Genomic DNA, 12,291 nt, shown 5'->3' with positions numbered 1-12,291 from the left:
CAATATCTTGATTAATATATTTTGATTGCCTGATAAACAAGGCCAGAACATAAAAGCTTTCAGAACTGTCATAAAGCCTGGGCTATTCATCTTGGCCATGTTCCCTTTCCCATATTTCAATTTCCGAGTAGCTGGCTGATGGCATTTGGGGGAAAAGACAATGGTTTTAAGATGATTAATTTTTACAGCCTCAACTCAACCCTGAAATCTGAAGTACCATCCGCCATGGTCTGTGGAGCCATGCCTTTGGGCAGGTTCAGACTTGCCTCTGCTTCCCTCAGATGAGGTCCTGTCAGTTGGGACTGCCATGTAAACCAACCTGACAGATTGCTAGGACACCCTGAGAGAGAAAGCAGGCTGGAGTGGGACCCGTCCCTGGAGCTTCTAATGATCACTTGTCTGAAATGATCAACACAGTGGCCTCCGGACACAGGAAGTCTGCTCACACTGTGTCCCTAAGGCATGGAGAGCACTGATGACTCAGGAGAGACTGAGAGAGAGAGAGAGTTGTTGACCCTAGAAGTAATGCTTCTTCCCTGATTATCATCAAATTGCCACAACTGTGGAGAGGCCCAGGCTGTAAGGACCTCTCATTGGTGCCCAATTAATTCCATCTCCAGTCATGACAGTGACTGCCTGACCCATTGGGTACAGTAGAAATTGACAGTTTCCCAATATCCTCCAAACACAGAAGGAAACAGTCTGGCATGATAAGAACAGCATCTTTTTGTTTGTTTGTTTTAAGTTTATTTATTTATATATTAGGGGGGTGGATGGAGAGAGAAGGAGAGAAAGAATCCCAAGCAGCCTCCACGCTGTCAGCGCAGAGCCTGATGTGGCTCCGTCTCAGGAACTATGAGTTCATGACCTGAGGCAAAATCAACAGTTGGATGCTTAACCAACTGAGACACTCAGGCAACCCGAGAAGAGTATCTTTCCAGAGGACAAACCTGCCTTATAAGGTTATTAATGATCACATGGCATAACCCATGTGACACCACAGTGCATTTTTACCCTTCTATAAAATGGAATAATGCCTGCACTTTAAGGAGTATCTATGAATCATGGATACTAAATACCTAGACCAGTGCCTGGCACATTGTAAGTCCTACCGTGTTCAGTAATCACTCAAAGACAGCGTCTTAGTGCTCTCTTGGCAAGGACTGACAGAAGCTAATGTGTTATCCACTAAGACTGTTCCACTGGTGGATTCAGCCACCCTTTTCACCATGGACAATTAATTCATTATTGAAATAGATGGGAAATTAAGTGGCCACAGTAGACTTCAGTCGGTCTGGATATGATGACTGATCCACAGGGGTATGTATGTTATGGCTCCTCGAGGAGACATGAAAACTAGTCTATACAGAGCTGTGTGTTGCCTTCTTCCCTGAGATGAACATGTTCTGACTTGAGAGACAGGAAAATTGCACAGATCTTCATCGTCCTAAGAAAGATAGGGAGCCCAATGCCAGATGCTGCACAGGCTTTTCTTACCTATTGTTGCCAATTGTACCTGCCTTCTAGGAAAGAATGTAAACAACTGAATCCCAGGAATTGCTCTATGAGAAGAATAGGTGACAAATTTAATAACAAAAAATAACTTTTATTGGACATCTGCTTTGTGGTAGACCCTGGGGATAGGATGAATATGAGCCTCTCCTTCCCCCCATGCATATACAAATTAGAATTTGCAAAGATTAAAAGTCACAATACAATGTGATATAAGAGCATATGAGAGGGGTGTTTAACTCCCAGTGAGGGTGTAGGGAGGGGAAAAGAGGTTCTAGGATTGGTGGAGGAGATGACACAGAGTAGTGATTTTCACAAAGCAAACACAATCCTCGGAGACACACATACTATCAGCCACATGGAAAGATTTTTTAATGTTAATTTATTTATTTTGAGAGAGAGAGAGAGAGAGGGAGAGAGAGCACGAGCCAGGGAGGGGCAGAGAGAGAGGGAGAGAGAGAATCCCAAGCAAATTCCATGCTGTCAGAGCAGAGCCCAACACAGGGCTCGAACTCACAAACTGTGAGGTCATGACCTGAGCCAAAATCAAGAGTCGAACACTTAACTGACTGAACCACTCAGGCGCCCCCAGACACGTGGAAGGTTAACCTGAGTCCCCAACAGTGCCTTGCTAGACAAAGGCATAGAATATAATAGCTGAAACGTGCTTCAAGAAGTGCTTTTGGCCTGTTGATTACATAGAAGCTGGAGCCCAAAGAGATAAAGAAATTTACACAAGATCATACAGTGAGATTACGTTGAAGCCAGAACCAGAGTCCTGCTTTCCTAATTCCATCCAAGCTTCTATCTACTTGCAGGGTGCCATCTCTATTTTTGAAACATTTATTAGATTCGTGAATGGGCAAATGAATGCTTTTAAGAAGGAAAAACTAGGGGCATCTGGTAGCTCAATTGGTTAAGCATCCAACTCTTGATTTTGGCTCAGGTAATGATCTCACTGTTCGTGGGTTCAAGCCCCAACTCAGGCTCTGTGCTCACAGTGCGGAGCCTGCTTGGGATTCTCTCTTTCCTACTCTCTCTCTCTCTGCCCCTCCCTCATGAATGCTCTCTCTCTCAAAATAAATAAACTTAAAAAAAATAAAAAGAAGGAAAAACTATTGGAAATGGCTGAATTTAAAAAATGATAGCACCTAAAGTACAGATCCCTCTGCTCCCAGTGCATATCCCTTTCCCACATCCCCCCAGTGGGAAAATGTTTTGAGAAAGTTTACTATATGTGTATTTTTATATTGTATTTTAAAAACACCGTATTATCATCTCCTGCCAATACTTGTAGAAATAACTCTCTCATTTTTATAGTAGGGAAGGGGTGAAATAAAGGAACTACTGGTTGGCAGTTAGTGTGCTAAAGACTTTTCCTATGTTGTCTCATTCAATCTCTCCAAATATGCTGAGACCTAGGAAAGATTAAACCCATTCATTGATAAACAAAGGCTCAGATTGATCCGCAGATTTTCTCAGCGACACTCAGCTAGAAAGAGGTGGACTCACTTGAGTGTGTCTTTTTACTCCAATGTCTACACTTTTTACACTATCCTCAGCTGCTTACATCAACAACGGAACACATCCACTTAAGTCAGGCACAGTGGGATGCAGCAGAGAGCAGACTTTATCTTCCGCTGTTCTTGTTCGTTCTCCTCCTGCACAGAGAGGTGAGAACCAAGTCTCCTCTAATCAAGCAGAAGCCTCAACTTCAAAAGACTAAGGAAATTGGGTCAAAGCACTCCACTTCGTGGGTCTTAAATTTGTCATGGAAACAAAGTCTTCTGTAGCCCAAACAAGTTCACAGCACAGAAGGAAGTAACCTACTGGTTGATTTGTTCAATTATTTTTTTAAGTTTATTTATTTTTGTGAGAGAGAGAGAGAGAGAGAGAGCATGTGTGCACAAGTTGGGGAGAGCAGAGCAAGAAGGAGACATGGAATCCGAAGCGGGCTCCAGTCTCTGAGCTGTCAACACAGAGCCTGACGTGGGGCTCAAATTCATGAGCCAGGAAACCATGACTTGGGCCAAAGTCAGACACTTAACCAACTGAACCACCCAGGTACCTCGATTTGTTCATGTATAAAGCATCTACAAAGACTCTGTGCAGAAGCTGTACCTGGGAGCCTCTGACCTTCAATAGCTTTTAATCCGATAAAGGAGGTAAAACACATTCCCATTCAAGACTGGACATTGTAGGCTTTCCAAGAGAGGTGCAAGCAGAGTGCTTTACAACCTCAGAGAAATAAAAGGCTGCACTTCTGTGCCTCCGTCTCCTTATTTGAACATAAGAACAATAGTATTTATCTCATAGGGTTTTTGTGATAATTGGATAAAGTATAAGTGTTAACAAATCAAAGCCTTACGTTTTTTATCTGCAAAGTAGAAATCATCATACTTCTATTATAAGCTATTTACATGGATTCAGTAAGATAAAATTATGTGAAACAAAGGTACTTTGCACATGGCTGGCCAATAATAGGCATTTAGTGGGCTGTTATTATAGTTGTTGAGTAGTTGTTTTTATTCCAAAGAATCTTCAACAGGATCATCAAACTGGTAGCCTTTGCCTTCTACCTGCCTTCTAGTAAACCATCTTCTTCCTTGTCCTCTGTTATTAGTTTTCTACTGCTGCTATGACAAATTACCTTCCTCCATCTTCGAATCTAGTAATGGCAGTCATGTACCCCTCATGTCACAGCTCTCTGACCTATTCTTCTGCCTTCTCTTCTACTTTTAAGGACTCGTGTGATTGGATTGGGCCCACCCAGAAAATCAAGGATACTCTCCCCATATTAAGACCTTTAACTTTGATAATATCTGCAAATCCCTTTTGCCACATAAGGTAACATATTCGCAGGCTCTGGGGATTGAGGTGTGGACATCCTTGCAAAGAAGGGGTTAGGGAATTATTTTCCCTACCATATTTTCGATAACCACAAGACACATCAAGTAATTTTTCCAGTTCTTACCGGCATGGTCCTGGGGGTTCTCTTCACCCTTGTGATTCTTTGCTATACCAACCTTAAAGTGGGTCAGCCAAAATTCAGTCCTCTGAACAACACAGAGAACACATGTGCTCTTATGGTCCATGATTATTAAATATTACTGCAGTCTAAACCCAATAGAGAATACGGGTGGTTTTGATTGGAGAGGGTTCCTTGCAAAAACAACACATGGGTTGGTGTAGCAAGTCCACAAGCCTTAGAGTCAGACAGGGTTTTTGGGGGTGGAAGGGTTAGGTTTTTTGGGGGTGTTTTTGGTTTTTGGTTTTGGATTTTTCAACTGGTAATTAGGCTTTAGTTCAAGGCTTTTAAATATGGCAACTTGCTTTTAATAACATAAATGATGGAGGCAAACAGGTCTTGAATTCAGTCCTGCCCTATCACTTGCTAGCTGGTATGTCACTGGGCATATTGCTTAAGTCTATATTTCCTCATCTGCAGTACAAGGCTAATCCATGTACTGTGAGGCAGTTGTGAGAACTAACTGTGCACTCAGTAAACTACTCTTGCCTCTCCCCTCATGTCTAGTCCATGGTGTCATTATAAATGCAATCACCAAATCATGAAATCTCTGGAGATGAGGTCTAAGGACAACATTCCTTATCAGGAATTCCAGGCTCAATTCTACAGTCAGGAGCATGGGCTTGTGATTCAGACACATCTATCTATATTTGAATCCTGGTTCTGCTACTTATTAGCTTTTTTTCATTTCAGCTCCTTGGGTCTCATTTCCTTTATGAGATAAAAAAGGTTTACCTGGCAAAATTGTTGTCAGAATAATAACAAAGTGGAACTCATTCTGTGTGTGTGTGTTGGACATTTCTCATGCGTCACCCTAGAGTGGTATCTTCATAACAATCTTTTGACTTAAAATCATCATTCTCTGCATTTCATAGTTGATGGAATGATGATCTCTGGTGAAGAGATCATCTAGGAAGTTAAGTAACATGCCCCAAATTCACAAGCAGGAATGGCAGAGTTGGGACATAACCTAGGTCTCTTCTCTCTCCAAAGCTTGGCATATAATCCAGATGCTGCCTTGCCTGGCCAGTACATTGGATGAGGTAAAAATATAGTCTTTCACACATTGTAGGCCACTTAAGAAGCACAAATTCCATCAATTGTCAGGTATCTCAGTCATGTGACACAGCCATGAGAATGAGCAGCTCTTCACTTCCCTTATTAGACTTCCCCAGTTGGCAAAGGGCCACCGCATGGTGAAATGCAGGAGGGGCAGGAGGGATGGGAGAGTCATTGCATTATTCCTGTCTAATTCTACTTGTCTAATGGACTTGTTAAAAGCACCCTGGGTGGAAAGTGTGAGTCTTAATGGCATTTTATAAAAGTTGCTCTGATGAATTAGCACATAAAACAAATTAAAAACAGCTTACCGCTTTTTAAATTAGGTGATGGGGCACTGTAACATTTTTCCCAGACATGAAGATCCATTAATATCCAAAGGAACCAGAAGCCACTGAAATGTATCAGCTGCTTGTTTTCAGGGGCCTGACAAGTCTGAAATCCATGTAATCCTAGAGCGGCAGATTGTCTGAGATAAACAGAACTCGGGAAGAACGTGTTGTGAGCCCCTTCTGCGAGGATACCTATGGCTGAAGGCAGGAGTGGGAAACCTTCCCTCCAGGATTCTTGGGAATTAGAACAGAGCACAGTAGATTGAATGTCTGGCCCGGTGAGGACCACCAGAACAGTCTCTACTCCCCTCCCTTACACATGAGGACACAGGCTTGAGAGAAGCGGGGCTTTCAAAGTTCTTCTGAAACATTTTCACGGACTGACACTGAGGGTCTACTCTGTGCCCAGTGCTGAACTGGACTCTGAGGTTGGAGAGATATTTTAGATGTTTTTTGTACACAGTCCACAAGACAGCTACTAAGGGCCACAGTCCCAGCAGATTCCCTGAGTCAAGGCCAGCACATTTTTCAGAAAAACAATTATAAGAGTAATAGTAACCACCATTTATTGAGCAATCACTAGTGCCAGGCTGCTGTTACAGTACTTTCCATATATTATTTTACTTAATCCTCACCACATCCCTTTGGGGTAGGTGCTGTTATTATGTGCCAGTTTTACAGTTAAGAAAACTTGGAGCCCAGAGAAGCCAAGTTAACTTGCTTAAAATTCACATGGTCAAAAAGTTGCAAACCCAAGCAGTCTCACCCTAGAGCCTGCCTTCTTGGCAGCCACCTGCCAGTTTTCCTGATGGCTTGACATCCAGAAAGAGCCTGGTGCTAAACCAGAGGTTCAAAGACCCTTAGGATTAAAAAAAAAAAAAAAAAAACACTGTGATAGGGACACCTATCAGCTGAGCGTCCAGCTTAGGCTCAGGTCATGGTCTTGCAGTTCGAGTCCCAAATCGCTCGCTGTTGTCAGTGCAGAGCCCGCCCTGGATCCTCTGTCCCCCTCTCACTGCCCCTCCCTCACTTGTGCTCTCTCAAAAATAAATAAAACATTTAAAATTTGTTTTAAAAAATACTGGGACAAGAAGTGAGCAGTAAGGGAGCTTTGGGGATTTGGGGGGGAGGGTGGGAGGGGATAGTCAGCCCTGAAGGGAGGATAAAAACTCCTGGTACTGCTAAATTGTGAGCAAGACCAGAGGATAACAGGCTGCAAAACTGAGCCTCACAATGAAATGTCCAATAACATGGATTTTGGAGCCAGACAGACCATATTCTAGGTGCAGTCTCCACCACATGTGTACATGTGACCTGGGCAGGTGCCCTACCGTCCTGAGCTTCCTTTCCTCATCTGTAAGATAAGGATACTAATTTTTACCTTCAGGTTGTTATGATGTCAAATAAGACAATGGATACAAAGTGCCAGGGCACCTAATATGAGCATAAGGAGTGGTAGCCATCATGGTTATTATCCTTGCCACCTTGTCACCACCTCTCAGGTTTCGGGGGAGGGGGTCATGGAGAACAAGTTGAAGAGCATTGTAGCAGGACTGTGGGTCAGGAGACCCAAGCTGCAGCCTGAAGTTGCTGACCCTAAGCCATGTATGCTGAGGTTAGTCTATCCCTCATCTGTAAAAAGGGGATAATGCTGTATCCATCATACATTCTTTGTCAGAATGGATTGAGTCACAAATGAGGTAGTGTATGTGAAACTGATTTGCAATCTGTAGAGTGTTGGGGACCCTCAAGAAAACTCCCAGGGTCGATGATTCACTGGGAAGGCTCACAGAACTCAGCATAGACATACTCAGGACTATGATTTATTACAGAAAAGGACACAAAGCAAAATCAGCAAAGGGAAAGGAGCTTGGGACAAAATCCAGAGGAAACTGGGCGCAAGCTTCCAAGAGCCTTCTCCCAGTGGAGTCACATGGGACATGCCTAATTCCTCCAGCAACAAATTGTGACAGCAGGTATAAATGTTGTCTACAAGGAAGCTTATTAAAGACTCAAAGTTCGGGGGGGGGGGGGGGTTGTTGTTTTATTTTTATTATCTTTTTTTATGTTTGTTTATTTTTGAGAGTGAGAGAGAGAGAGTGTGTGTGTGTCTGTGTGTGTGTATGTGTGTGAGAGAAAGAGAGAGGGAGAGAGAGAGAGAAGGGGGGGGTGGGCAGAGAGAGAAGGAGACAGAGGATCCAGATCTGAAGTGTGCTCTGTGCTGACAGCAGAGTCTGATGCAGGGCTCAAACTCATGAACCGTGAGATCATGACATGAGCTGAGGTCAGACACTTAACTGACTGAGCCAACCAGGCGCCCCTCACGGTCCAGGGTTTATATGGGGGACTGGTCATGTAGTCACCTTCTGCCTGGCACATACCACAATTCCAGATTCACAGAAGAAAAACAAATGTTCACCTTAAATGTTGTTTATACACAGTTTAGGCATGGTGAGCCATTCTTAATGGGAAATAGAACCAAAATCTAATTTCCCAGATGTCAGCCATGAGCCACCCTTGTAGGAAGGTCTTTTTAAGGATAGAAATCTTGGGGTGCCTGGGTGGCTCAGTCGGTTAAGTGTCCAATTTTGGCTGAGGTCATGATCTCACAGTTTGTGAGTTCAAGCCCCATGTTGGGCTCTGTGCTGACAGCTCAGAGTCTGGAACCTGCTTCAGATTCTGTGTCTCCCTCTCTCTCTGCCCCTCCCCTGCTCACACTCTGTCTCTCAATAATAAATAAGCATTAAAAAAAATTTTTTTTAAGGATAGCAGTCTCAAGCTTACTATGTTAACCCAGAGTAGAATCTATAGAAAGGATTTTTATGGATATCCACTCAAAGGGGACAGCAAAGAAAATAATACCAGTTGAAACTTGATGATTGTCACTATGTGCCAGGCATTGCTGTGCGTGCTCTATTTCACATGTATTACCTTACGTGACATTCCATCCATGCAACAATTTTATGATGGGGGTACTGTTACCATTGCTGTTGTCATCATAACTGTTATGTATGAGAAATCTGAGGCCTCAGGAAGGTTAAGTAGCTTGTGCAGAAAACCAGCTATATAACTGGTAAGAAGCAGTAGAATCAGGAAATGACCGTGACAGTGTGACCCCTGAGTCTATTCTTAACCGCTCTGCTACACGCTGCTACAGTGCACTCACCGTGAGCTGGCTGCCTCATATGTCTTATTAATGCTTATAGCAGCTCTGTCTGAAAGTAGTTATTGGACTAATTTTGCATTACAAAAACCTGTGGCTCATGAGTGTTAATTAATTTATGTCACACCACCCAGCCAGAGAAGTGACAGTGTCAGAAGTGGACCTCTGCCCTCTCTCAACCCCCTTTCACCTGGGTAGAGCTTTGCCAAAGTCTTCAGTAGGGAAGATGCAGATGGTCAAGGTGGAAATGAGTCATTCTGGGAACTTAGATGGAGAAACTCTCCTCCTATTTCATTACTTGGGTACAGAGTTCATGGAAGACAGAGCTGTGTTGCAAGTAATTCAGATTTTTCTACCGTATTTGAGAGTTCTACATGCTGTCTTCAGCTCTTTTTGGTTGCCATGACAGCAGATGTGACATTTCTTTCATGAGGAGAGGGGGGGAAAAGAAGGAGAAAGAAAAAGAACCATACTTGGTCCTCAGTGATCTTAGAAAAATCTGTTCCCCAGATCTATCTAATTTTGCTTGCATAGTGGTTATGCTCTAAGGAAATTCTCAGAATGGAATCAAAGGGAAATAAGCAGAGAGGTGGCAAAATCTGCTTCTCCTGAGAAATTGTATGTGTGCAGTGGTGGTTTGTGAGGGCAGGGGGATAGGAGAGGAGGTAGGCAATCTAAGACTTGAGACAAACTGTCAGCTACTTAAGGCAACACCTAGCTACTAAGGTCTTGGCGATCATTTCAATTCTATTTGCAATTCCCTTGCCCCACCAATCTATTCATATAAGAGTGTTCAGTTCAGCAAAGGGAACGTGTTCTTTAGTGAGGGAAATGTGGTACATAAGGCAAGAATTACAATTCAGAATGATGAATGCAGTGCTGAAGTAGGTTTAGCCTTCTGTGGAAGCAAAAAGATTTGTCTTATCCATATAATTTTGATCTATCTGTATACATACACATAAACATAGGAGTAATTATATTTTTATTGTTGCATTTTGACCACTTATTCATGTTATTTTATTAACCTCTGCAACCATTCAATTTGTTTTATTTTTTATTTATGCTTTTGTGGTTTTAATTTGCAGTTTATTTATTAAAAATGTTAATTCCTGTGCAATGAACATACAGGTTATATTAGTTTCAGGTTCACAATATAGGTATGGAACTGCAACCTTTCTACTTCAGTAATGGTCCAGTAGTCCAGTGGGTGGAAGGATCACAGTCGCCTATGGGTGGACACTTAAGTTGTTACCGTTTCTCCCTATTATAAAAGAAAGAGTTCTGTGAACTGATACATAAATCTGAGAGGATTTGTTCATAGCACAAAATGTTTCATTCACAAAGATGCCCATGTTTCTCTTCATTATTTCCTTCTTTTTAGTGACTTTTAAATTTCAATTGTAGTGGGAGGGAAAACATCTCAGGTGCTTCCACATCTCCCATTATCACCTTGCCACATATGATGGTCCCCAAGAAAGGAAGCAGTACCCCAGCTTTAGGAGTCTGTAGGGTGTCCCTGCAGCCTCCAAGGAGAAGCAGGAACCAATGTTGACTGGTGACCACAGCAGTGGGAATGTGGACTGCAGTCCTGGGAGTCAGGCCTCGGAGCTGATCAAATGGATGATGGATTCTCAGGGCAAGACTTGGTAATCGAAATGATGAATCCGAAATCTGTGCTCCAGAGGTTCTTAACAACGTTCTCTCTTGTCATTTCTACAGAGCCATGTTTGACTATGACAAGAGCAAGGACAGTGGGCTGCCAAGTCAAGGACTTAGTTTTAAGTATGGAGATATTCTCCATGTTATCAACGCCTCAGATGATGAGTGGTGGCAAGCCAGAAGAGTCACACTGGAGGGGGACAGTGAAGAGATGGGGGTCATCCCTAGCAAACGGAGGTAAGAATTGCCTTTTCTATTTCAGACTGTATGCTTTTCAGCTATCCAGGGAGTGAAAATAAGGGAAGATGAAGATAAGACAAACTGTTTATAAAATAACCATTTGAGTGGGATAGTCAGTCTGCAGGGAAATTGTCAGTGGTGACAGGTGACATGAATTAAGTATTCTTGTTCTTTTCATATTAGGGATTTACAAAAGCTGGTGACTCTGATAAGACATAAAGCAAGAAAAGGGATCTGCTTCCACCACCTCCCTAAAACATTTACCAGCATCCACATGTTCAAGATTATCTTATCAGCATGTATGCGGATTTAAACACTCAGAGGTGTTATTCCAGAGGTTCAGATTTACCAGATAGCTTTACAGAAAGGTCAGGTGAAAGCTACATAAAGTATGATTTACTAATCAAAGGTCCTAGCTATGTATTACCTTCAACTACTGATGGGGGAAAAATAAAACCCTTCATGCCAAATTCAGATGCTTGGAATGTGAGCTGTGGAACATCTGGGTGAGGCCTAAGACTGGGTTTATCACTTTTTTACTGTTTTCCTTACTCCTTTTCCCCACCCACCCCACAACTCCCACTTTCACTCAGATAATCAGTTCTGTATGTCAAGAGCACCATGCTCTTTCTCTTCCAAGCCTTTCTTCCACTATGCTTTTGAAAGGCAGGAATATACTTCAGAACAGCCACCTCTCCCATGTGTCCCAGTAGCTTCCAGTCATCACCACCATGGAGGAACTTTCCTTCCCACCAGCGTCCTTTTGCCACCAGAATAGTTGCCTGACATTGCTTTGAGAGGACATTCTGAGTTTAAACTATGGCTTGTAGTGTTTTCTCAAAGGTTATATATTCAAAGCATGGACTCTCCGCACTAGTTTATATTCTGTTTCTCCACTTCCATTTACTTACAAAAAAAAAGTCAAGGCAACATGCATTTTGGTCTGCTTTGATTTAATCCATCAGAGCTGTCTGAGAAGCTGCTCTGTAGAAGAAAGAGCTATCTTCTTGAATATGGCCCCAAGGACAAAAGTGGGGTGTCAAGGAAGGAATAGATTTCAGCTTATTTTAAAGAAATTCTTTTACTAGTCAGCTGTGTAGAGATGGTGTGGATTACCTGGGAAGATAGCAAACTAGAACAATAGTTTTCATACCAAGGGAGCATTATAAAAACTTAGATATGGGGCACCTAGGTGGCTCAGCATGATCTCATGGCTAATGAGTTTGAGCCTCGCGTCAGCCTCTGTGCTGACAGCTCAGAGCCTGGAGCCTGCTTCAGATTCCATGTCTCCCTCTCTC

At 42.7% G+C, this 12,291-nt stretch overlaps 1 protein-coding gene across 28 annotated transcripts in view; it reads left to right on the top strand.

The window, feature by feature from the left end:
• The window catches only part of DLG2 (discs large MAGUK scaffold protein 2), a 2,072,859-nt gene that overhangs the window by 1,995,181 nt on the left and 65,387 nt on the right, over nucleotides 1-12,291 (top strand). For 15 of the 28 annotated variants that reach the window (XM_019450186.2, XM_019450181.2, XM_019450179.2 and 12 more), the window contains 2 exons: nucleotides 7,764-7,907; nucleotides 10,814-10,990. In XM_019450186.2, coding sequence (XP_019305731.2) covers nucleotides 7,764-7,907; nucleotides 10,814-10,990 — 321 coding nt within the window. The remainder of the gene's footprint in view (nucleotides 1-7,763; nucleotides 7,908-10,813; nucleotides 10,991-12,291) is intronic. The other 13 variants (XM_019450185.2, XM_053900132.1, XM_019450187.2 and 10 more) reach the window with 1 other exon arrangement.

This window comes from Panthera pardus, unplaced genomic scaffold (genome assembly GCF_024362965.1).
Source record: "Panthera pardus isolate Hobbes unplaced genomic scaffold, ASM2436296v1 HiC_scaffold_12, whole genome shotgun sequence".
NCBI lineage: Eukaryota > Metazoa > Chordata > Mammalia > Carnivora > Felidae > Panthera > Panthera pardus.
This window is presented reverse-complemented; position numbering and strand designations above follow the sequence as displayed.